Consider the following 25,534-nt stretch of genomic DNA (forward strand, 5'->3'; position numbering starts at 1 on the left):
TGAAAAATTAACATAGAAGTCTTCATTTAAAACTTACAACACCCCTATAACATAAATTCTGTTATAATTTTCATTTTATTGACTAGGAAACCAAGGGTCAGAAACATAAAACCACTTGCCTGAGGTCTCATAGCCAATACCTGCTGGCTCAGGGTTTGAACCGTCATACTCCAGGCTCAAGTCTCTGGTAAGGTCTCTCTGAGGATTCCCTATTCCCACAGGAAGACTGGCAAAGGGTTGCTAAGTATATATAAAAATGAAATACTGCTAAAGGTCACTCACTGGGGGGTGCCTGGATGGCTCAGCAGCTTAAGTGTCTGCCTTCTGCTCAGGCCATGATCCTGGGGCCCTGGGACCTAGTCCCATAATGTGCTCCCTGCTCAGTGCGGAGTCTGCTTCTTTCTCTCCTCTCCCCCTGCTCATGCTGTTTCTCTCTCAAATAAATAAATAAATAAATAAAATCTTTAAAAAAAAAAGAGAGAGATTTAAAAAAAAAAAAAAAAAAAGGTCACTCATCCCCCCAGAAAAGTCTCCCAGGCCAGCCACCAAAACCGGAGAGATGAAATGGACAGACAATACACAGAGATACCAGTAAGAAAAAAGTTTACCACCCTAGAAACCAAAGAAATACAAGTTAAAATTAAAACGGTGTGTTGCTTTTGGCTTATCAGATTGGAAAAGATAGGAAAAGAATGGCTACTGGCCCAAAGCCCCGGGGGCATAATGTAATTTACTCCTAATTTATTGCTATTTTGTCCGTAAAATGGACTTGACAATTTTTCACTCAACATGTTAGGCGTCACTGGGTTTATGAGAAGAGCAATGAACGTGTTAATGATAACTGCAGAGACGAGGCGAATGCGAAACGAGCTAAAGGGCCAAACGGCGGGCAGCAGGTGGCCCGGGGCCTCCAGCGGGCGCCGGCTGGTGGGGAGCAGGTGCGCGCGCCCCGCCGGGAGGGAGGCCACACGCCCGGACCACAACTCCCAGGAGCCCGCGCGCCGCCTCGCCCCGACCACGTGACCGCGCGGCCCGGCTCGCGATCGCGGCGGCGGCGTCCGAGCGGACTCGGAGCCGGGAGACCCGAGCGAGCAGTAGCAGCGGCCCCGGCGCCCGCCCGCCAGCCCCGCGCGTTCGCCCCAGGGTGAGTCCCGACGCCGCCCACAGCGGCGAGGCCGAGACGGTGGACGGAGCCGGGTGAGGGGACGCGGGACGCGGGAGGCGGCGCCGGCGGTGGCTTTGCCGTGGGGTTTTCTGTGTGTGCCTCCTGCTGGGAGTCCTTCGGGCCCGACGAGCAGCGGGGGCGCGGTGGGTGAAGGCACACGTGGGTGGGGGTCCCCTGCCCCGGGCGCACGGACGGGACATTCCGGTAAGCCCCCCCGGAGGGAAGCCCCTCCCCTGGAGGGAAGCCCCCCACTGGAGGGAAGCACCCCCTGGAGGGAAGCCCTCCCACCTGGAGGAAAGCCTCCCCCCTGGAGGGAAGCCCCCCACCTGGAGGGAAGCTCCCCACTGTAGGGAAGCCTCCCCCTGGAGGGAAGCCCTCCCACCTGGAGGGAAGCCCCCCACTGTAGGGAAGCCTCCCCCCTGGAGGGAAGCCCTCTCCCCCCTGGAGGGAAGCCCTCCCCCCCCTGGAGGGAAGCTACCCCGCCCTGGAGGGAAGCCTCCCCCAGAGGGAAGCCCTCCACCTAGAGGGAAGCCCTCCCACCTGGAGGGAAGCCTCCCCCCTGGAGGGAAGCCCCCCCCCCGGAGGGAAGCCCCCCACCTGGAGGGAAGCCCCCCACCTGGAGGGAAGCCTCCCCCCTGGAGGGAAGCCCCCCCTGGAGGGAAGCCCACCTAGAGGGAAGCCCTCCCACCTGGGGGGAAGCCCTCCCACCTGGAGGGAAGCCTCCCCCACCTGGAGGGAAGCCTCCCCCACCTGGAGGGAAGCCCTCCCACCTGGAGGGAAGCTGAAGCCCCCCACCTGGAGGATGCCCCTCACACCATCAGGCTACGAGCACACGCCCCGGGGCTGGCCCCCTGCCCTGGCAAGCTGGGGGTCTGGGTCTTTGGGGGGAAAAAACCCCAGCCCAGCTACTTTCCATTTGGGTAGGAAGTAGCGTTTCAGATGAACTGCTGTGTTTTGTTTTGTTTTTTTTTTTTTAGATAGAATTCACCTGGGTGGAGAGGATGACAGCTTGCAAGACTCTTTGGTCTTTGAAGAAATCATAATTTTCTTCATCCCATAAAGCATATCATAGAATTTAAGATACAGGAAGCCAGTACTGGTCATTGGGCTAACGGCCCCTCCACCCCCTGCTAGCCTTCTAAAAGGGGAAATAGATGGGAAGAGCTTGTGAAAAGTTCCTGAGCCAGGCACTGCGGGACAAGGACCTGAACCTCCCCCTGAAGTCTTGGGTTTATAAATGAGACAGCTCTTCCCCAAGCGTAAGGAGCCCCAGATGCAAACATTAAGAAGAAAACAAGGCCATGATTGCTCTCTTCTTTACCGCGGCCCCTCCCTACCCAGGGTGGGGCCCTGACTAAGGCGCAGATAAGTCAGACTCAGGGGCTGGAGGCTGAGATTCTGCCCAAGTGGGGAAACAAAATAGGATGCTGCCTCTTACATACCTGACCACAGGGCCCTTTCACTGGAAAATGCCGCCCCACGTCAGGGTGTGCTGATTTGAATCTTTTTCTCCAGCGAAAAGGCCAGGGTAGGTGGGCCTTTGTCCTTCCTGGACTCCAAGTGCACTTCCGGCTCGGAACATACTGGACTGTCCGTCTTCCCCTGGCTGCCTCCTGATGCTCCTGCTTCAGAAGATGTTTTAGCCATCTGCCTTCCTGGCTGCTTTAGGTGTCCCCCTGGGGGCTGCCTCCCCTGTGCCTCCCTCTCACCCACTACATATACCCTGTACTAATAATCTGCCCCCTTCCCTCTCTCCTAACAGTTCCATGAGGGCCAAGGACTTGTCTCATCCCTTTCCATATTGCCAGCACCTGCACCCCTAGCAAAAACAGAAGCCAATGTTTGTCATCCGAAATACTTCTGTTGCTTTGTGGGTGTTCACGTCTGTAGCAAAAGCTGTTTGAGGCCCCTGAGACATCTGGCCCAGGCCCAAGGATGATAGAAGGAAGCCAGTCAGGGAACTTCTCTGATTAGCTAGCCGTTGGGGACATTCCAGTCATGCCAACTGCTTTATTAAGTGAACTCAGGGAAGGGGCATGGTGCAAACACCTGCCACATTTCCCACTGCAGCGATGGTGCTCGAGCCTTCGTCTGAAGCCAAATGAGTGACTCCGGCGTAAATAGAGTTTCACGAGACAATTTGTACTTGTTTTCTCATGTTTATCTTTAGTGAACATTTTGCCCTATCAACAAATATGCTTTTTGAAATCTTAACAAGGGAGGTCTCTGGGTAGTAAGACTCAAAATGATTTCTACTTTCTTTTTGGTGTGTTTCAGCTCTTACACTAAACAAGCACCCCTCTCACATTGAGGGAGCAAGAAGCTATATTTTTATTTTAGAATTCTTCCACATGGTTTTTAAATGACTGCCCAGGTTTCCATTTTCTTATGAGGTCTTGGGCAAATCCTTTCCCCTGTTGGGACTCATTTCCCCCATATGGGAATGAAATGGGGGTAGAAAGGGGCCAAGTTGGATGACATCAGTGTTTTTTACACTTCACTCAGAGCCCCGGTTTTACATATGGTGGAGTTACAAGGAAGACTTTATTTGGTCGTGATCCCTGGCAAAAAAACAAAAACAAACCCAAAATCAAAACTGAAAGCCAGGGGACTAAAAGCCTCTGAGAAAATGAATACGGCCCAGGGATGTGCTGCCCAGCATGGTGACTATGGTTACTACTACTGTATGAGAGTTGCTGAGAGAGTAGGTCCTTTTTTTTTTCTGAGAGTAGGTCTTAAATGTTCTTGTAACTATGTGTGGTGATGGATATTAACTAGTCTCAAAACGTGGTGGTCGTTTCACAGTAGATACAAATACCAGAATCATGCTATATACTCGAAACTAATATAAAAAGTTACATGTCAATTATATCACACACACACAAACTTTCTAAGGACATTCTAGCTCTGATACTTGGGGATACTAATAGTTGACTTAGAAGGCAAAGTGTTCTATCACCTAACCCCCTCAGCCAGGATCTCTTTAGCTGGAGGAGCACTGACAGTGCTTGCAGAGCCACTGCTGCTAACTGAGGTCCTACTTGATGATGAGAGGGGACCTTCCTTTCCCTGAGACGGTGAACTAACATTGATCCCTCCGACTTTAATCTTGCCCAATACAGTCATTAAGCCTGGTGTGGGTATTGAGGATCACCACCCGGCTCCCTTGTCCTTTGTTGGCGAGCAAGAGGCAGCATGGTATCCTGGAATGTACAGCACTATGGCATCCAGCTAGACCTGGCTCTGAATCCCAGCTCTGCCAACTTACTAGCTTTGTGACCTTCAGCAAATTACTTAACTCTTCTGAGACTAGTTTCCCCAGTTTTCTGTGTGATGGGCCTAATTGTTCCTGTCACACAGAATATAGTTGTGAAATGAGGTAATGTATGAAAAGCCATTGATGCCACCCCAAACGCAGGCTGGGCAAGGCGCTCTTTGAGAAGGGCATTCAGATGGGCAGCATGGTCACTGCACCTACCTTCATTCTTTCTATAAGGCTGGGAGCTCATCAAAGGCAGAAACATTAACCTTTGTTCAGAATGCTGGGCACAGAGTGGGGTCAGCAAATGTTTAATGAATGAGTGGACGGATGTGGAGTGGAGTGGAGTGGAGACAGCTGCCCCTGGCCCCTCCATGATACACACAGCCAGAGCAGAATGACTGGGGCCCTGGGGGTAAGAGGCAGTCACTGCTCAGTGTACTGCTTCCCCATTGGGTTTGGAGGGCACAGAGGGGACAGCTCAGTATGACCTGAGGACACCGAGGTGTGTGTTATCTCCTATACCTCATGTCCACCTGGAGTAGGACCAGCTCATTATAGCTCTGCTGCTAACCCACTGCCCTGTTTGGCCTCAGTTGATCCTAATGACCACTGATGGCCCTTCCAGCACTTAAGACCAGTGACCTCATTCATCTGGACCTTTAGGGGAGGCTGCTGGAAAGCATTAGGGACCATGACTTTCACTGCCTTAAACACCCTAAAATGCAAATTCCCTTTTCTTTCAGATGCATTTCATCTTCTCCAACGAGGTGGTGCTTCTGTTTGATTTCTGGAGTGTCCACAGTCCTGCAGGTAAAAATTGGAAAGCCTAATAAGCTTGTAGCTCGGAAAACTTTGTTGCTCTAGGCAGTGGACAGCCTGGGTTCTCTTTGGTGTTACACTCTGTGGACATTTAAGTGAGCCTGACTCCTCTCACATAAACATTGAGCAGGAACTTCACATTTATAATTCCATTTGCAAGCACTGCTCTTTAGATCACAAGAGGCTCCATGAACTCACTGATTGTCACAAGGGCCCAGAGACAGGCCGAGGATACAACTTTTGCCTCTGTGACTAAAGAAGGAACAGAAACCCAAAGAGGGGAAGAGACTTGTCCAGGGTCACAGAGCCAGTAGCATCAGAGCCAGAACTAGATGGAGGCCTCTTGCTGCCTCCTAGTAACACCCCAACACCTACCTCCTACCATGCCTAGCATCCACTCAGAAGCCCATAACAGCTGTTGCAGGCTGGACCTCAAATGAGACACCAATTTGCAAGAGAATGATATTGGTGTGACTTGAAAAGGCAGAGCTGAAAGTTCCGTTTCAGGTTAAAAAACTGTATCTTAATAGTAGGTGGAAAGCGGCCCAAGTGCCCAGCCCCACAGGTGCTGATCAACTAAATCACGGTCATCCCTACAGTGGTCACCCCCGCCCCCCTAATCCCAGTCATTGTAGTATTCCTCCTGGAAGTCCTGAGTTGACTGGGCTCAGCTAAGCCGTCCCCACTCACAGCCTCTCCGGCGGGTGTAGTCAGACAGTGGCTGCAGCTGGAGTCCTCCTGAAGGCTGCCTCAGGCTCGTGTCTCCTGGCCGCTGCTGGTCATCAGCGAGGACCTCCGGCAGGGGTTGCTGGTTGAACACCCACATGTGGTGTCTCCTGCGGTCTGGGCTTCCTCGTGGCAGGGCAGCTGGGTTCTGGGGCATGAGTGTGTCCAGAGAACAAGGTTAGAAGCGCCTGGGATTTTTAAGACCTAGCTTTGGAAGTCACAGAGCCTTATTTCCACCTTTACTGGGTGAGAAAGTCACAAAGGTCTTCTCAGCCTAAAGAGGGGGGCATGGCCCCCACCACTTGATGGCAGGGGTGTTTGACATAAGAGCATGTGGGGTGGAATAGGGTGAGGTGGCCATCTTTGGAAAACAGAGTGTATCTGATACTTCGAAACCACAGAAATAAGGTAGGTCTGTATGAACTGAGGGGACAGTGTACTTGGATGATGTCAGATGCAGAAGAATATGCACAGGGAGATACCTACAGCAGGTGTCCCCGGAGAGCTATATAGGAAAATGCTCTGGGGAGAGGACTGGGATTTTAGGCACTGGGCTGGGAAGACTTACCTTTCACTCTATACCCTGTTGTACTGGTTGAATTCATGCCATGTGCACGTAATTACATGTAATTTTATGTTTTAAAATATAACCTGCATCTTTTGTAGCTGATTTCCTCCTGGGAGCCCAATAAAATAACTATAGCTGGACCATTTAGTATCCCTCCCTGTCTTATAAAACAGAAGTAGCAATTAGCAGCTAATTTTACAGCAGCTCTCATAAGCACTTCATGTTTTCTGTCAAATAATTTAGTGGGTTTTTTTTCCCCACTATTATAAAAGCCATACAGTAGAAGCTTAGGAAAATTAGGTGAGAAGAAAATAAAAATCTCATATTCTAGTTTGCACAGATAATTATGACTCTTGTTGTCTCTCCTTCCTTCCAGACTTTTCTGTGTACATCCTCATACACAGGAGCTTGCATACATGCTCTTAACAAGTCAGGACAGACTTGTGCTGCCTGTTGGGGGGCGGGGGAGGTGGCGGAGGGGGGAGCTGAGGGCAGTGTGTGTGACCTCTTCACCCTTGGCCGCTGGCTTTACAGATGGCTTCTTTTCCTGATCTCAAAGACATACCCAAAAGGCCATCCTGACCAAGAAAGAGCTGGAGGGGGAAAGAGAGTCAAGTTCTGAGCCCAAGCAGGGTGGGGAAGAAGATGCGAGAGAGAGAGGTGGAATGGATTGAGAGGGACTGGGTGGAGGTGCTCTTCTCCACCTATCCCAGGTCCCAGGGGAAGCTGCCAGAAGGGGATCAGTGCTTGCCTGTCCAGGTCTCTGCAACTCCGCTTCGTTTGACAGGCATGGCCCTTTCAGTGCTGGTGGTCCTGTTCCTGGCTGTGTTGTATGAAAGCATCAAGGTTGGGAAAGCCAAGCTGCTCTACTGGGCTGTAGTGAGCATGTCCATCCCCGCCAGCCAGCTCACTGAGGAGACAGACCAGGATTCTTCAGGCTCAGACTCGCCCCCGGTCAGCACAACCCGCCTCAGGTAACAGGCAGAGTGTGTGGGGAATGGCAGCGTACTCACATTCACCCTGAGAGACAGGCTGGGCCCGGAGGGCATTAGCCCCACTTCATGGAAAGCAAACTGAGGCCCAGGACTTGCCAAAGTGCTTACAGTGGATAAGTTGTGAGGTGAACCAGAGCAGGGGTCCCCTGATGCCTAGGCCAGAGCTCCACGAACAGCCCACTGGGGAGGCTCAGATCCCCAGAACTCTCCTGCAGGCCTCGGTCTGGCAACAAGAGTGTCCACCCAGTGCCTCCTTCAAATCTCAGCAGCCTTTCTTAGGTCACCAGGGCTTCCAAAGCCAAGACGGAATCTGCAGCTGTCCCTACACAAATAGTAGGAATTGCTGTCAGCAGTGGAGCAGGCTTGGTGGGGGAGCCCGAGCCTCCTTCCCACCCTGGTCTGGTAAGGCAGCCACATAGGGTCTGCTTCGGCCCTCTCTAGCTGTGCTTCATGAGCCGGCCTGTCCTTACACGCGTGTCTCTGCCGTTCACGCCCACCCCTCGAGGGAGGTATTCTTATTCTTGTTTTACTGATAAGGAAATTTCAGTTCAGAGAGGTTAAGATGTTTGTGCTAAGCCACAAGATAGTAAGTGGCAGAGCTAGGAGTTGATCTTTCCATTGTAATACTGCCTTCCACAGTAGATGCAGAAAGAAAAAAAAATACCTGCCTTACTGATGATTTTGTATTAGTCTTTAGCAGACATGACAATACATGCCTCATTTTCCCTTTCTGCCTTGTATGCCAGGAAGCTCAGAGCTGAATGTAGTAGAGACGTGATTATCCAAGGCTCCTTGTGCCAGGCCCTGTTCCCTGTATGGTTTCTCATACAGCTCTTTAGAAATAAATCTCTTCTGAGTTAAGCATACACATTATAAATAAGCTGGGCCTGTTAACTCAGCCGCTTTTTCTAGTTCCTGACACCAGCTCCTAGCTTCCAGCTCATTACCGACACTAACTTGGCTCTACTTTTCATTTAGGTGGCTTTTCTGTCACTTTGGCCAGTCTGTAATCCATGTCCTTCAGGTGGTCATAGGCTACTTCATGATGCTGGCTGTCATGTCCTACAACACCTGGATTTTCTTCGGCGTGATCCTCGGCTCTGCTGTGGGCTACTACCTAGCCTACCCGCTTCTCAGCATGGTTTAGCTGGTGAGGGCTATGCAGGGACCAGGGGGCTGCATAGAGAGCTGGGGGCCCCTCAGCTCTTCCAGCAGACATTGAGCCTCCAGCCACATGTCTATTTCTTATGATAGCTGTTCCTCACCTTGCTTCCAGCTCCAGAGACTTTCTGCTGAAGCCAGCATGTGCTGTCTGGAGTTCGGAGTCCACTGCAGCTACGTCTGTCCTCAGCCAGCCTGCACAGGGCCTGGACGTGGGCATTTTGTGCCTTAATAAGGCTGCTGTGACCTGAGGGAGAATGGAGACCAGAACCTGGGGACAGGGTTGCTGAGCCCATGATGAATTATCTCTGTTGACTCAAAATTAAGAATTTCCAAAGATCTTCAAGACAGGGAGATGGGCTCTGGGTGACAGAGGGGGCATGGAAGCTGCATACCTTCTGCCCTTGTGATTCATGCCTTAGAGGAGCATCTTCCATTGGACTTCCTGACCTCTTCTGTCTTTGAGGGATGGAGACCAAGCCGGCTCCTTTTTTCTCACCTTTCTGCCTTTGGGACACATAAAGATGGTCTCTTCTGTGGATCATGGTGACAGATTTTTCATTTTTCCCACTGAACCTCTGGCTCACAATTTTGCACATGAATACAGAATTTTTAGCAAAATGATTTCGTCTGATTCCTGATAGATAGCAGCGTCTGCTGGAAACTGATTCTCTTTCTTCCGGGTCCGACAGCAGAGTCAAGGCCAAGAAGCAGGACTGTTACCAAGGCTCCTGACCTATCCTCTGGACAGTGAGCTTCTCCCATCAGACAGCACTGTGTGTGGGATGAAGGCGGTCTAATGGCTTGAGGTGTCTGGGGCACTTTTCAGGCCCCCCGTGCTCCCTTTTATCCTGTTCCTTCTTTTATGCAGAACAGAGAACTGCACTGAATTCAGTACTCCTGTTCTCTCTTTCTTACTTACTGCTCACCCATCTCATCTGGTGGGGAAACAGGATTCATTCTCTTGAAATGCTGGGCGAGTCACATGGAGTATGGACTGAGGACGAAGTATGCAGGCAAACCAAAGCGTTACATGTAGAGTTAGACGGGACTCTCCAGATAGTTCACTTGACAGAAAAAGAAACCAGAGACCCAGGGAGGGAACATCACTGCTGGATACTGTAATGTCTGTGCTCAAGTACCTCACAGGCTAGATGAAAGACCGTCTTAAGCTTGGGGAATTACAAAGGAAATAGAAGTTTTAATAAATGTTATTTTTAAACAACCTGTGGCCATTCTTGTGTTTCTGCTCAAACAGCAAGCACACGCCACCCTTGTAGCAACTGCAGGAGCTGGGTAGGGCAAATGCAGCTAGTTGGCTGTAGGGCTGTCCAAGGACTGAATCTGTCCATCTGCTATGAAGGCAACTTTGTGCTCAGGGAAGCCAGTCCTGAAATGCTGCCCTCAGGCAGACAGCCCACAACCTCGCCTCACCGAGACCTCCTCATGTTCACACACTGAGTCCTGCTGGGGTGCTGCCTTGCTGTGAGAAAGACAACTAACTGCTACATAGCCTGCAAAGCACCTTCTTTCCCTGAGGGCAGAAGCAAAAATACATCAAAACTACTTTTTAATTTGCAGTGAGAACTGTAACAAAGTATGGGACACGTTGAGTATTGATCAGTGCAATCTCCCCACCTCGGCAGCAAATCGGAAGGCCGCTCCATGTCACAACAGGGCAGGGAGTAAAGTTTCCAAGGTCCAGTGTGGTCTTGCTGATGAAGCCTCACGTACCCAGTTATACATCCTGACCAGCTAAGGCTCCCTCCCCTGGGGCATTGCTAAAATGAGCACTTCCGGGATCCCTGGGTGGCACAGCAGTTTAGCGCTTGCCTTTGGCCCAGGGCGTGGTCCTGGAGACCCGGGATCGAATCCCACATAGGCTCCGGGTGCATGGAGCCTGCTTCTCCTTCTGCCTGTGTCTCTACCTCTCTCTCTCTCTCTCTCTCTCTCTGTGCGACTATCATAAATAAATTAAAAAAAAAAAAAAAGAATTTGTTTAAAAATAAATAAATCAATAAATAAAATAAAATGGGCACTTCCATGGGTGACGGGCAACCTCTTCAGTTTGATACAGTCTCTGAATGTGGTACGTGGGAGGCATGAATGGCACAGAGGGCTTTTAAACAAATCTGCTCTAGAGAAGCTGATTAGATTAAGTAAGCATTTCAACCTTCTTCATGGCCAAGTCACAAAAGGTGGCACTTTTTTTCTTCTACCTTTAGTTTTCTTTTAATGTAATAGATACCTCTCTAGTGCTTTTTATGCCACGTAGTGTTGTAAGCACTTGACAGTATCAACTCATTTAACATTCACAACCAGGTAGAAACTCTTCATCCTTGTTTTAGAACAGAGGAAGCTGGGCAGCCTGGGTGGCTCCGCGGTTTAGCACCGCCTTCAGCCCAGGGCCTGGTCCTGGAATCCTGGGATCGAGTCCCACATCAGGCTCCCTGCAGGGAGCCTGCTTCTACCTCTGCCTGTGTCTCTGCCTCTCTCTCCCTCTCTCCCGAATTAGTAAAATCTTAAAAAAATAAAAAAGAGGAAGCTGAGGCACAAAGACGTTAAAGTCATCCAGCTCGTGAGTGTAGTGACAGGCAGCCTGGCCCAAGTCTGCTCCTTAGCACAGATGCACGTGAGGCTGACAGGGTCACCGGCCCAGGCCATACAGCACCTAGTGCTGCAAGGCTGTGAACACAGGCAGCAGGGACTGAGAAGTCTGTGCCGTGTTTTTTACCACAACAGGGCAGAGATTGTTTCGGAAGACCGGGGCTGGGGTCCAGGATTTCTGACAAGCATGACTACCCCTTTTCCCCCAACCCAGTGAAGGATGCCATCCAGGTGGACAAGAGCCCAGGTTCCAGAAAAAGCTAGCCAGGATTTGAATTCTTGTTCTCCTGCTTACTAGCTATGTAACCTTGGACAAGTTAATTTACTTCCTTAAGGCTCGGTGTCTCCTCTGTAAAATGGGGATAAGTGTCTTCTGCAAGAGCTGCTGGAGAGGGGTACCTGGGTGGCTCAGTGGTTGAGCATCTGTTTGGCTCAGGTTATGATCCCAGGGGTCCTGGGATCGAGTCCCGCATCGGGCTCCCCACAGGGAGCTTTCTGTCTGCCTAGGTCTCTGCCTCTAGGTCTCTCATGAAAAAATAAAATCTTAAAAAAAAAAAAAAAAACTGCTGGAGAGGAGAATCTGTGTAAAATGCTCAACAACTAAGGTTACTAAACAGTGGTTCTTACTGCCTCTCAGCCCCACTTATGGCTCACAGGCTCACAAAGGATCTGTCCTCATGAAGGACTGTCAGGTCATCAGAATTCAGGATACTATCTTATAAACATTGTAAACCAGGGAACACTTCTATTAAAATTATTCTCCTTTTTGAAGACTGGTTGTATGGTCTTTGGAATATCCTGAAACAAGTAAAGTGAGCACAAGTATTTTCTCCCTACTCTTCTCTGCATTAGTCCTGGCCCCGAGTCCAGAGGGAACGGAAGCTGATCTCAAAGTGAAGCATCAATCCAGGGCCAGCATTGAACGACGATGCCATGGAGGGACCCTCCCACCTTCTGTGCATAGCTTCCTAGGGTGTAGGAACAAATGTGCAGGAGCAAGAGGACGGTGACCAGTTCTCGTATGACCATGGTGCCTCAAGCCTTCAGGCAGCTAGGGTGAACTGGGACAGCAGAGTGGTGCCCTTTCTTGAAAGCCTGAGTTCCAGGGGTAGGTGCCAAAGGGATTATTTGCTTTTGGGCATGTTAACCAACCCAGGCCCATTACAGCCCATACCCTGAGATGCCCAGAGAGGGGCACAGCCAGTCTCAGAACCCAATCAGATGTCTCCCCAAGAGCTTGAGGCAAGTTTCATCGCAGACATTTATTTTAGTTTTGTTAATTTCAAATATTCATTGACCTCTTGTATCAGATTTAAGGCAGAGAAAAGATACACGTCCCTGGTTAACTGAACCGGGGTTTAGATAGTGTAGTCCACCCTGGGTTCCACCAGGGAGACCTCACCCGAGATGACAGGTCCGGTTGCTGGTGCACAGTTGAGCATTGAGAGGCACATCAGTCTTAGTGAAGAGAATAAAAAGCTTGGAAGAGGGCAGGATTCTTGTAGGTGACACTGCAGGCAACCCACCAGCCCTTCCTCCCCAGGGGATTCTAAGACAGGACCCGACGTTGTGAAGACAGGCTCACACTCCTCTCCGACCAGCCGGGCAAGGTGCTCAGATGTTGGTTAACTCAGATGTGTGCACTGTTGTCCTCAGAATGCTCACCTTCACCTCACCTGTGGCTTGTCTAGACCCAGGGCTGGCTGTGCATGACCATGCTTAGAGAAGGGTCGACAGAGAGGCCTTCCCACCAGTTTCCCAGGTCTTCATCCTAGCCAGTCAATGTCATCGTCGTCATCATCATCTCCAAAAAGTGGTGTCGGGGGCGGCCGTCCCTTCATGCTCTGACAAAACAGGAAAGAGCAGTCAGTCCTCACCTGTCCCTGCACCAGACTGCCTCCCCGCCTGGATAAGGTGAAGTGAACTGGCACCTGCTTCCAGCTCCAGGTTGGGAAGGACGGTGTTGCTTAAGGTTTTATTCAAAAGGACTGACCCTGTGGCCAGCAAACCTGGGCTTCCAGATAAAGCTGAGCCAAGCATGCAGAGAAGGGAGGCAATCCTCCAACACAGAGACAAGACAACCAACATTGGATGATTTTATCATTTATTTGTGAAACACATGTATTGATTTGACAGGTTTCTTCTCATGTAGTGACTTACACATTTCGTGTGGGAAAAGGAGGGTTGATGGGGGAAGAGAGAGGAGTAGGAGGAAGAAAGAGAAGCAGAGCAGCCCCATGGAGAGAGAGAGAAGATGCAAGAAGATGAAGGAAGATTGGGAAGAATATAGCTCCATATGAAGACACTGCTGCGGCCTCTGGTGGCCTGTCTGGTTCTGGAAGTGACCCCATCATTTGGGAGAAATGAGTTCAGAGGCTTGGCCACGTTACCAAGTGGCAAATCCAAGCGGCGAAGAGAGGCCAGGAGTACAGGGCCACAACCCCCAACACCCTTGATCCCACTGGCCCTTTCCTCACTCTCTCCAACCAGGTAGTAGGAAAATGGAGATTAACAGACTACAGAGGAAACTCTCCCCCACTTTTCATGACTTGAGGTCCTGGCTTTTTTCTTCTAGGTTGGCGAGGAACAGCTCCCACAGGGGTAGCAGGAGAAAGGGGTAGCAGGAGAAAGGCACGCATGGAATATCCCCTGCTCTGAGCTACTGTGGCCCACGGTCAGTCTTCACAGGGCTGGCCAAACAGAGGCAGCGGGATGTGGTCAGGGGTCCCTGGTACAGACCTCGTATCCCTTTCTGGGCATCAACTAAGGGAGCTCTAGTCTGACTGGCTCACTGCTTCTGTTTTATTTTGGCTAAAGTTCTGGCTCTGTATTTGCTAGCATTAAAACCTTAAGACTATTACTTAATTTTGCTGGGTCTCAGTCCTCTTCTCTATAAAATGGGATAAAAGTGCCTACCTCACTAGATTAGCAGAGTATTAAATGAGAAGTTTTCAGAGCATCCCAGAAATAAAAATTACCTTGACAGTATTCATATTAATACCAGTAATATATTGGTAACTAAACATTCCAACTATATTTACGGCAGCCACTTGGGATATTCAATTGGTTTTTGTTATTTTTAAGTGCAAAACTCATTAAAATTTTTGAATAAAAATTTAATTCCTGGGAAGAAAGGCCCATGGGAAGAAATGGTGCACTTCTCCCAGGGGAGTCCGGGCAGGAGGCAAGGGCATTGTATGTGCAAGCCAGATCCTTGTTCTGCCACAGCCATTTCCCCTAGGTTCTGGCAAAATCACTTCACAATTCTGTCCCTGGGACAGGCTGAGCCTGAAGCTGATCTGTGTTCTCCACCCATATTTCTCTCTAGTGACAGTCCCATCAGAGCAGTCAAATGTCCTAGTGACAGCCTCACTTCACAGTGGGACAATAGATGCAAGAATCAGGGCTCTGATCCAGGCAGGCTCTAGGAGCAAGCCGCCCTCCGGCCATCACTCTGCAGCTTGGTAGAGTGAGGTTGTGCTATCAGCACTTAAACCATTTTCTGCCCAGGGTGTTGTGAGGACCAAACAAGGTAGCAGCGCAGGGTGCAGGCTGAGGAAGTGGAAAGGTCCAAAAACAGGCAGTCTTGGAAGGAGCCTGGGTTTCAGTCCTAGCTCTACCACTAACTCTCTCTGTGCCTTTAGGTAAATCATCTTTCTGTGCCTCAGTTTGTCTATGAATAAGGATGTAAGACAAGACCTTCAAAGTCCCTTCTGATTGTAAAGTAGACAAATTCCAAGCAGATCTGGGGAACCTGAGGCTCTAGCATTCTAATACAGGACTAAGCAGCTCGACTTCCTTCACTGAAAGGAGCAATCATTCCTGCGTGGACAGAAATCGAGATCCCTTTTCAGGAATAAAGTATCTGCCCATCCCCACCACGCTTACAGAGCTGCCCCCTCCCAGCCCCTCGGCTGCTCCCACAGGCTGCAGCACACAGAGCCCAGGGCACCGGCCACCCGCAGACTCCATTCCTCTTCTTGGAGCCAGCAGGGAAGGGTCCCTGGGGAGTGGTGTGAGGCAGGGCCTGGCATTTCCTTACCACCTCATCTTCATCCTCCTCCTCAGGCTGTGCTTTGGGCCTTGGAAATTTCAGAGTTGCCCCTTTAAAGAGTTCATCGTCTTCATCCCCTGAGAGACTGAAGGAAAAATCAAGAAAATCAAGTCAATAGAAAATGGCGCTGTTCCTGTTTCAGGCCACAAAGCCCACAAGCTCTGCAGAAAGAATCCAGCAGCTGTGGTAGTGGCCCGGGAGTTCCCCGCCGCCTCCACACTGGCCTCCTAGTGCGCTTGACACCTTCCATGACCTATAGCTAGTCATCTTTAAAAACTAATACATCAGGCCATGTCTTTTTTTTCTTTTTTTTTTTTTTTTGCTTAAATCCCTTTAATAATTTTTCAGGGTACTTCCAGTCCAAATTTCTAAGAGTGACACAAGATCTCACATGTCTTGGTCCCTACTTCATTCTCCAATCTCAGGTTAACATCACTCTCCTCCTTACTGGGCCTTCTTTGGCTCCTTGTCTGTCATGTCCAGTCCTACTACAGGGCCCCGGCATGTGCTGTGCCTGCTCTCTGCAATCTCTTCCTCCGAACCCTGGCATTGAAGGCTCCTTTCCAACCTTTAGGTCCCAGTTTATACATTACCTTCTCTGAATCCTTCCCTAACCACTCTATCTAAAAGCAGAATAGGGATGCCTGGGTGGCTCAGTGGTTGAGCATCTGCCTTCGGCTCAGGTCCTGGTCCCACATCGGGCTCCCCACATGGAACCTGCTTCTCCCTCTGCCTGTGTCTCTGCTTCTCTGTGTGTCTCTCATGAATAAATAAAATCTTAAAAATAAGTAAATAAATGCAGAATAATTCCCCTTTTATTCTCTATTACAATAATATAGAATTTTGTTTTGAAGGACTTACCATACTTTTATAATGCATAAATATTTGGCTTCCCCACTAGACTGCAAGCTCCTTAACTCAAAAACCAAATCTGCCTTGCCTACCACCCCTACTGCAGTGCTGACTACATAGGTATTATTGAATAAATACATGAATGAATCAATAGTGAGTCAGTCCTTCTCTGAGGATGGGTGACCAGCCCTGGCAAAACCAATGACAACCTCCACATATAGCTGCCCTGTTCTGGAAACTGCTCAGGAAGACATACCTGGCATGCTGAGAATACTGGTTAGGTCCACTTGCTGTTCCAACAGTTGGTGAATCTGCCTCTTTGTTTTCTAGCTCCTTAGAGGGAGCAGGAGAATTAGTGACATCCTCATCTTTCTTGGGCTCTGGAGGCTGAGGCTCTTCTCCTAGACTTTCAGGCCCTAAGGCCAGTGGGTCCCCCTTCATGGGGTGTGAAGTCAGGGACAGTCTTGTGGGGCTCTCTGGCTTTTTGACACAGGTATTTTCCAATGGGTTGGCAGCAAGTGTTTCCTCACACTCAGAATCCACAAGTACAGGGCCCGGAGGCTTAGGGGGAATTGAAGTTGGGGGCCCCAGAGGTCTTTGGGAGGGGATACAAGACAGTTCGGGTGGGTGGGCATCACCTTTTATCTCTGAGAGCACCTCTGCCTCTGCAGGCTCCCCTTCCCTTCCCTGTACCTCATCCTGGGGAACAGAGAGGACCCGAGGAGGCAGGGGGACAGCCTCCTGGACTGCCTGCTCCGATGACACCAGGGGGGACTCCTGTGTCTCCGTACTCTGTGGCGCTAGAGGCGGTCCAGAACTGGCTGAGACCGAGTGCTCCTGGGGTCTTTGAGGCCGCTCTTCCTCTTCCTCCTCTTCTTCACTGCTGCTCTGTCCCTTGTCTTGCTCATGCTGGTTTAACAGCTGAAGAGTCACTATCTGTTCAAAAGCCAAGGAGGAGGAGATGCTCACTGACAGGAAAACAGCAGGCACTCCTACTTCTTCACTCCCTGAGAGCACAACTGCTCCTGCAGGTCACATGACTGTTTCTTCCTCTCACCAGAGGCTGCCCTCATCCATGCAGACAGAAGTCATTCTACTTATCCTGATTATTGAGGAACAGTCTTGAATACTTTTTAGATTTAGGACCCCTGAGAAGGCACTTAAGCACCAAGATTCTCGCCTCAGTGAAACAATCACCAGCTGGCCGTACCTTGATGGTGTTCATGATGGTCCCCAGAACAGCCCTGCCGCTGTAAGAGTCCTCCAGCTCAAATTCTCCCCGCAAGGACTGGAACACCTGGTTCATGATCTTCTTGACCTGCGTGAAGACGTGAGGAGAGCAAAACAAAATATATGCTGCCCAAATCAAGTGATTAGGGGATGCATGTCAATTCCAGAGAGGGGTCTGGAAGGCTGAAAGGAAGCCCTTCTGGAACCATGTAGTGCGACACAGCTGGTCATGAACTGAGATGCCCAAGGCTGTCACTATGGAGAGGGCCATGTTAGATAAGGAACAACATTTGGTGGAAGGGTTATCAAGGACAGGCAAATGCATGATTTCAAAAAAAAAAAAGGCAAGCTGTGGCACGTGTTTATTGATGCCCCCTCCCGTTGTGGCCACCACTGGAGCTGCCGTGGGCTGTGAGGATTGGTGCCAGCAGCGGCTGGGCACACCCCTCTCTCTTGTGAGTTAGAGACACTCCCTTCTCTGTCAAAACCTCAGGATGGAGTCTTCTGGGGTGGCCATTAATATGATAGGCTCCAAAGAGTTAAGTTTTACTTAAGTCAGACAAGTGGTATTATCACTAAAATCAGAAAAAAAGCTACCAACACAACAAACTGGCCATACTAGGGATGCCTGGGTGGCTCAGTCTGAGAGTATCTGCCTTTGGCTCAGGTCACGATCCCAGCATACTGGGATCAAGCTCTGCATCAGACTCCCAGGGGAGAGTCTGCTTCTCCCTCCCTCCCCCTCAACTTGTGCTTGCTCACTCTCTCAAATAACTAAATAAAATCTTAAAAAAAAAAAAAAAAACTGGCCACATTCTTCCTGAATGCCTGATATGCACACTCACTCAATCCCTTGATATGATCTGACTTGCTTCTTCTTCGAAATGCCCGCTCACCTTCTCTGAGGCATCAGTGGCAGCAGCCGCAACCCCAGACGCGTGAGACTTATTCTCCGGGTCCTCTGCGCGCTGTTCATTTTGCTCCGTCAGGGCTGTGACTCGGGCCTGGAGGGCTAGACACTGCAAAATGAACAGACTGTAGCTGTGGCCTTGGGAGCCTGGACTGCCAGGTGGAAGTCAGGGCCCCCGGGGGGACAAGAACCATCCTAAGCATCCAGCGTTAATCTCAGGTAGGTCTGGGTGTCTGCACGCCCCCACCCGCCCCAGGCTGCTGACTCAGGACATTCTTTTTCCTCATCCTTCAGTCTCAATTCACAACTTCACCTCCTCCTCCCCACCAAGGCAACCTGTCTTGTTCCTAATCAGGTCAAGAGCATGATGAGAAAAGAGGGGATAGAAGTCCAGTAACAGACATGAACACTGGCCATTAGAAGCAGTCTATTCACCTGCCAAGACTGCCTTCATCATCTCTGAGTCAAAGAGTTTTTAACTAGATTCTCTAAGGAAAGATACACAGACTTTCACACCATGACTCTAAGTCATCTTCCATCTCTGTCACTTTCATACCACGATCCCACCATACCCAGGTCCCGTCCCACCTCCGTACCTCTGCCTGCGGCATTCAGCCACCTTCCACACCTCACTTCTCCTCACCAAGGTTACGGGGCCTTCTGGGCCCTGCTCCCTCAGGCACTTCCTCTTCTGGGCCTCATAGCCCTTAAATGCTTATCTTTGTTTCTGTCTCCCTTTCTGGACTGTGAGATGGTTGAAGGCAGAGTAAACCCTTTTTCTAACACAGTATCTAGACTACAACTGGTATTCAATAAGTATTTGCTTCATAAATGATCAAATAGTGGAATTATATATATTCCAGAACACTATTGTTGCTTTTGCTTTTTCTAGGTCACGGACCTGTCTTCCCAAAATCAATATGTGAAAAGATTACTGATAAACTGGAGAGCTGCACAAGCATGGTTTGGTTTTCAAGCTATTAACATATTTTAGGTTCAGAAGGATTTACAAGACTCAACCTGTCTGCCTCAGTTAACTGGGCTGTCTGGCCCAAGGAAAACTACCTTTTCCTGAAGGTGGAGGAGCTTCTGCTGGTTGGCATCTCTCTGCGCACAAACTTCCTGGTACTGCTGCTGGTGCTCATCTTTGGCAGAGGCCAGCAGGTGTTCACATTTTGCTTCCCACTGGGTCTGCAGCTCAGCCTGCACAAGAGACAGCTGCCAAGAGAATGTCATCACCATATCCTGGGGTGGTGGGGAGGCAGTTGCATCTAGGGAAGCCCATCTTTCATAAGGCAAAAAAGAATAAGCCGACAGCCCAGATTTAATAGGGACACAACTACCTGAAAGACCTTGATTACTCTGAAAGTAAATGTACTTCTTAAATGTAGGTACACAGATATCATTGGTGATCAGGATTCTAAAAGCTACTCCAACCAGTTAAGGGGTGACTGTCTAGACAGCTGCTAGAGAATAGGGCCATAATGTGATCTTTTTCAGAGTCTAGGCCCTCTTTACAGGTTCCGATGAAACCATTTTTTCAAAATTCCCAGAGGAGACTATACCAATTCACTCAACAATTAAACAGATACACATAAGTATGAATTTATGAACTTAGGAGGAAAAAGGCCTCTGTCAAAGGCCTCTTATGAACTAGAGATCCAGGTGTGGACTGCCACTGTCCCTGGTCTCCCTGCCTGATTACCTAAATAAATTCCTTCTCTTCAAGGACAATAATGTGCCTGAAGGATGGTGTCTGCTGGTTGAGGACTCTGGTTTTATGTTTGGAATCCCTTTTTTTCCAAGGACAATAATGGCCTAAAGGCATGTTTCCAAAGTGCTTCAGGTTCCTGTTACCTGCTCTGCAGCTGCTTGGTCTGTGGACACCCGAGCCTTTTTCAAGAGCTGCCGAAGCTTGTCCAGTTCCTCCTGGTAGGACTTGCGGATTTCGTCAATCTCCTCCTCAGCCTGACAGCGCTCTTGAGCAGACTTCTTTTTCCTTTCAGAGAGGTTCTTAGGAATAAGAGAACCATCATCAGCTCTAGCTGTTTCACAGAGGATAAATGCAGATGGTGACAGTGATGGTAGTTTTTGAGTTGGCTGGGTCCTTCTGGAAACAATTTAATGTTTAATTTTCCTTCTATATTTAACATTCTCAGCTGCTGAGGGACATTCTCAGCTGAGGGACAGAAAATGTAGACCAAGATTTACCCCCTAAAAAGGCACAAGACCACAAAAGCTTCACTAGAGAGTTTTACAGAAATCTCAGAAAGTTTGTTCTTTCATATTTAAACTGTTCCAGGGGCACCTGGGTAGTTCAGTTGGTTAAACGTCCAACTCTTGATTTCGGCTCAGGTCATGATCTCAGAGTCGTGGGACCAAGCTCCACATCAGGCTTGTGCTCAGCCTGGAGTCTGCTTGAGATTCTCTCTCTTCCTCTCCTTCTGCCCCTCCCCCTGCCTGTGCAGTCGCTAAGTAAATAAATGAAATCTTAAAAAATAAATAAATAAAAATAAACTGTTCCAGAACAGAAAGAAATATTCCCACTTTGTTCAATGGGGCTTGTTTAGGCTTAAAATTTTAATACAACAGATACTGAAAATAATAAGTGATATTTGTAACATCTATGAGTGACAAAGGATTAACATCCTTAGTAATGTTTACAAATCAAATATTACAATAGAAAAGAAGACAAAGGACATTACAAAGAATTTACAAAATAAACACAAATAGGTATTAAATATATGAAAGCTTCACTATTAACAAAAATATATATTAAAATAAGACAGCAAAAAAAATAAGACAGCATATTTCACCTATCAGGCTATAAAGATTAGAAAACCTGACATATGCAGAGTTGGACAAAATATAGAGATACGGACTTGCTCACACAGTGCTGGAAGTGCAAGCCAACATATTCTTCTTTGAAGATAATCTGGCAATATGTATTTTTTTTTAAAGATTTTTTATTTATTCCTTTGAGAGGGAGACAGAGCATCAGAGAGAGCACGAGCAGGGGGAGGGTCAGAGGGAGAAGCATTTTAAAAATGTAGATGTAAAGCATTGCCTATGATCTAGCAATTCTAAGTCAAGCAATTCATTGTATGGAATGCTCAAATGAATTTGTAAAAAATAGTCATATAGTACAAGGATGTTCACAGCAGTGCTTGAAACTGGAAAAATAGAAACATAAATAACCATCAGTAGGTAAATAAGTTCCGGTTTAACCTGACAAGAGACTAGAGTACTGTGCTGTAGTTAAAAAAAAATGAGGGTTTTATTCATTTTTTTAAAAGATTTTATTTTTAAGCATTCTCTACACCCAACATGGGGCCTGAACTCATGACCCCGAGATCAACAGGTGCATGCTCTATCAAATGAACCAGTCAGACATCCCAAAAAGTTCTCACACTTATTTGTACTATGTCCACGATGTTAAAAAAAAAGAAGTGTTACACATGACCCTATTACAGTTTAAAAATGATCAGTGTACATATATGTATGCACATATATATATGTATATTTTATACACACAGAAAATAAACTGCAGGGATAATCGTACATTATTTATAGTTGTCATCTCTAATGCTTGAGATTGAGAGGAAAAAAGATAAATTTATTTCATACTTTTCAGCATTATTTGTACTTGTTACAATGAGCACATGCTCTTGTAATTTTTTTAAGATTTTATTTATTCATTCATGAAAGACACACAGAGAGAGAAGCAGGCTCCACCCAGGGAGCCCAATGCGGGACTCGATCCCAGGACCCCAGGATCATGCCCTGGGCCGAAGGTGGCCCTAAACTGCTGAGCCACCCAGGGATTCCACTCTTGTAATTTTTTTTTTTAAGATTTTATTTATTTATTCATGAGACACACACAGAGAGAGGCAGAGACACAGACAGAGGGAGAAGCAGGCTTCCTACAGGGAGCCCAATGTGGGACTCGATCCTAGGATTCTGGGATCATGTTCTGGGCCGAAGGCAGATGCTCAACCACTGAGCCACCCAGGCGTCCCCACTCTTGTAATTTTTAAAAGGAAAGTAAAAATGTCTATTCAACACTTAATCCTGGCCACTTGGGTCTAACTGAGAAACTTCAGGCATAGAACTTACCTTTTCCAGAGATTCCTTCTCGGCTCGAAGATCAGCCAGCTCCTCCTCCAGGCATGTCACCTTGAGCTCCAGTTGTCTCCGGCTTTGCTTTTCACTTTTGAATCTGGACTGTGCTTGCTCCGAGGTTTCCTGGAGCTCTGGGGTGTAATGGCAGAGTGACTGGTTGAAGAACCAGCGCTGCAGAGGCACCTGGCATCCCGGCTGCTCCTCCCAGGCCGCACCCTGCGGGCTCCCAGCCCAATCACGTGAGCGTCTTCTCCTCACTCCTTTCAGCACCCCTCACTGACCAGTGAAAGGCCTACCATGTCATGAATCAACTCCCCAGCAACCCACGTTCATGGCTATTATGTGTGTCACCTTCTCCACACAAAATGAAAAAGAAACGTTTCAAGCTGTCCAAAACCACTTTCGAAAGGTATCATGGCCACAATCCCATTTCAACCACTGCCTCAACACACTAAACAGATCTTTATTTAGCCATCAGCTCAGGGCCTGTCTCAACACCTCGGTGAAATACTTCCATCCTTCTTGGGAGCTGGGACATTCTACCAAGAGTTTTCTTTTAAAACACCAAATAAATGCTCAAATAAAGCTACTTGGAATATTTCATTAAAATGTAATACATCAAAATTAAATTTGTATGGAAAACTTTTGAGACCCATATGGTGCTTCACAAGAGCAAAAAAGAAGATACCTGTACGACATTCGAATCTAAGACTGTTCCTCAGGTGCACCCATGTGATGCTCTAAAAGGGAAAGGGTTTCTCCTCAAACTACCACCCTACCGACTGACATCAGTGTGTTTAGCTCTTTTCAGGCAAGCAAACTGCTTCTTCCCAATTCTGCTGCTGCCCCCTGGTCCCATCTGTGTCTTCCACACTTGTGTCTCTACATGGAGATACATGAATCAACATGCTGGTTTTCATACATCTACTCTTCAAGTCCCTATGTCTTGAGCAGCACCTTTATGTTAGGCACTGAACTCAGGCTAACTTGGAGGAAAGGACTTTGCAAAGATGACCAAGATACCATCCTTGTCCTCCAGAGGCTTAGAGTCTAGAAGGGAATGCAGACATGAAAATAGTGCTATTTCAAGGTTAACTCTGATAATGGTCATAATAACATACTCAGAGGTAAAGAATTCTAAAGGAGATTAAATGTTCTAGGAAAAAAACAAGGAAGTTTCTGAAAGAGTAGATTTTGGAGAATTGGAGGCAAATATTGGTGACAGTGGGCACACCAAGTCCAGAGAAGAGCATGGATGAAAAGATCAGAACCATAGGATGGCCTAAAGCTGCAGCAGAGTGGTTATGTCCAGAGCCAAGTGAATTGAGCAATATAAGAGGAAGTAAGCCAAGCTGGAGGGGCCTCAAGTGCCAAGCTGAAGGGTTGGAATCCACCCTCTGGGTGGCGGCTACAAGAAGCACTTCTTTCTTAAATTTCCACTGAGTCACGAGTTAGAGGAACACATTAAATTCTTCTGGGCCCAGGAGCCAAACACAAGTACCAAAGATACTGAGGGCAATACTTGCCCCAAAGGGGGGAAAGTGGTCACTGATCAACTCCAGATGAACAGCCAGTCCTTCAGTATCCTTTGTCAACCAATCATGTAGGTTTATACTGACCTGCTTTCATTTTTGCCTCAGCCCTTCAAACTTGATGAGCATTAAGCCAAATGCATGGGGAGGAAGGACAGTGTTTCTTTTTTTTTTTTTTTTTAAATTAAACTCTATCCCACTGTGGGGCTTGAACTCACAATCCCAAGATCAAGAGTCACATGTCCCACTGACTGAGGCAGCCAGGTGCCCCTCAGTTTCATTCCTTGGGTTTAAATGGTGAGCGTCCCAGCCCCTCCACCAAGGACGTACCTGAGAGCTCTGCCTGCAGTTTGGCGAGCTGGCCCCTAAGGAGCTCTGTCCCTTTCAGGCTTTCTGTCAGCTCCATCTGTAGCTCTGTTTCTTTCTTTTGGTGAGCGGTTACTTTCAGCTGCAGACAAGAGACTTGAGCAGTGGCGGCTGCTAACTCTTCTGTCACCTTGGCCTGAATAGTGTGACAAAGTACGATGCCACTTCACACATGGGTGTCCCTTGTCTCCAAGTGATGACCCAACCTCACACACTCTATGCTGACTAAACTGGTCGGAAGGGAGGTCAGGCCTCTTAACCTGAAGCCAAAATCAAGCCTTCAAAACGTGCCAAATCTCTGACCCAGGAATTCTCTTACATTAATCTGTCCTTGGGAAGAACTGTGCAAACTTACACAACTTTTGCTACAAGATGTTTAATGCAGATTGTTTACAGTTGCAAAAGAATGAAAAATAAAATGCTGGAAAATGAGCTTGATTAAGCAAATTACGATACGTGGATCTTGTATGCAACTACCGAGAATGATGATTCAGTGTTACCAATGTGATACCTGAGAAACGGTATTCCTGACATTTTCTAACTTTCCTAGAATAAACGTGTATTTTTTTTTTTCATAAGAAAAGGATTTTGAAATTTAAATTGAATGCCTTCAATAGCAACCAACGTACGTCTGAGTCTGCTGTTTCTCCCTAGTGGAAGTATGATGGAAAACTCAGCCACCTGAGTTTGGTCTGGGGTGGGGTTCTTGGAAGAACAGAGCTTACAAAAGATGGCAACACTGTTTTCTCATGTGCCACTTATTGTAAATGGTGCCCTGTCCTGGCCTCACAGAAGCTATATCCTCTCAAGTAACATCTGATGAAAACACAATGACTCCCCTGGAGAACCCTCTAATGATACTCTGTGTAGTAAAGGTGATGATTAAGAGGACGGCCAAAAAAATGGAACGGTAAACAAGTGACAAATACCACATCCTCATCACCTGATCTGACGTGCTCCCATAAAAATGAGGAGAAATGAGAGGACAAGAAACGCAGTGAATGGTTTTCCACTGGTGACCCATCTTGACTTTTTGGACAGCAAAGTATTAGTGGGGTTGGGCCATCTCTCTATACTATTATGCTGCTACTCTCATGACTCCTCCTATGCTATTCTATTTGCCGTGCATTTATAGTCATCTACTTTTTTACTATCCTTTGGTCCC

The 25,534-nt window shown here is 48.1% G+C and overlaps 2 protein-coding genes across 15 annotated transcripts in view; one reads left to right on the top strand and one right to left on the bottom strand.

Annotated features, from left to right (window-relative positions):
- The first annotated feature begins 1,019 nt into the window (after positions 1 to 1,019).
- SLC31A2 (solute carrier family 31 member 2) lies at positions 1,020 to 9,921 on the top strand. 7 transcript variants are annotated; one of them, XM_025432319.3, is made up of 5 exons: positions 1,020 to 1,144; positions 2,143 to 2,424; positions 5,171 to 5,237; positions 7,328 to 7,514; positions 8,514 to 9,921. In XM_025432319.3, exons 3-5 carry the CDS (start codon positions 5,171 to 5,173, stop codon positions 8,680 to 8,682), a joined length of 423 nt encoding a protein of 140 aa, XP_025288104.1. In that variant the 5' UTR covers positions 1,020 to 1,144; positions 2,143 to 2,424; the 3' UTR covers positions 8,683 to 9,921. The 7 variants fall into 7 exon arrangements, with proteins under 7 accessions (XP_025288104.1, XP_025288102.1, XP_048947884.1 ...); XM_035696758.2 differs by lacking the exons at positions 1,020 to 1,144; positions 2,143 to 2,424 and adding an exon at positions 2,443 to 3,869 and having other exon boundaries at positions 8,514 to 8,685; positions 8,812 to 8,950; XM_025432317.3 differs by lacking the exon at positions 2,143 to 2,424 and having other exon boundaries at positions 1,026 to 1,144.
- A 2,629-nt stretch (positions 9,922 to 12,550) lies between these two features.
- Positions 12,551 to 25,534, bottom strand: part of FKBP15 (FKBP prolyl isomerase family member 15) — a 56,107-nt gene continuing 43,123 nt past the window's right edge. For 6 of the 8 annotated variants that reach the window (XM_049091923.1, XM_049091925.1, XM_035696756.2 and 3 more), the window contains 9 exons: positions 24,334 to 24,505; positions 22,466 to 22,602; positions 20,207 to 20,362; positions 19,415 to 19,567; positions 18,336 to 18,458; positions 17,420 to 17,527; positions 16,466 to 17,145; positions 15,346 to 15,442; positions 12,551 to 13,147 (listed from right to left, as the gene is read on the bottom strand). In XM_049091923.1, coding sequence (XP_048947880.1) covers positions 13,070 to 13,147; positions 15,346 to 15,442; positions 16,466 to 17,145; positions 17,420 to 17,527; positions 18,336 to 18,458; positions 19,415 to 19,567; positions 20,207 to 20,362; positions 22,466 to 22,602; positions 24,334 to 24,505 — 1,704 coding nt within the window. In that variant the 3' untranslated portion in view covers positions 12,551 to 13,069. The remainder of the gene's footprint in view (positions 13,148 to 15,345; positions 15,443 to 16,465; positions 17,146 to 17,419; positions 17,528 to 18,335; positions 18,459 to 19,414; positions 19,568 to 20,206; positions 20,363 to 22,465; positions 22,603 to 24,333; positions 24,506 to 25,534) is intronic. The other 2 variants (XM_049091924.1, XM_049091922.1) reach the window with 1 other exon arrangement.

Source organism: Canis lupus, chromosome 11 (genome assembly GCF_003254725.2).
Source record: "Canis lupus dingo isolate Sandy chromosome 11, ASM325472v2, whole genome shotgun sequence".
NCBI lineage: Eukaryota > Metazoa > Chordata > Mammalia > Carnivora > Canidae > Canis > Canis lupus.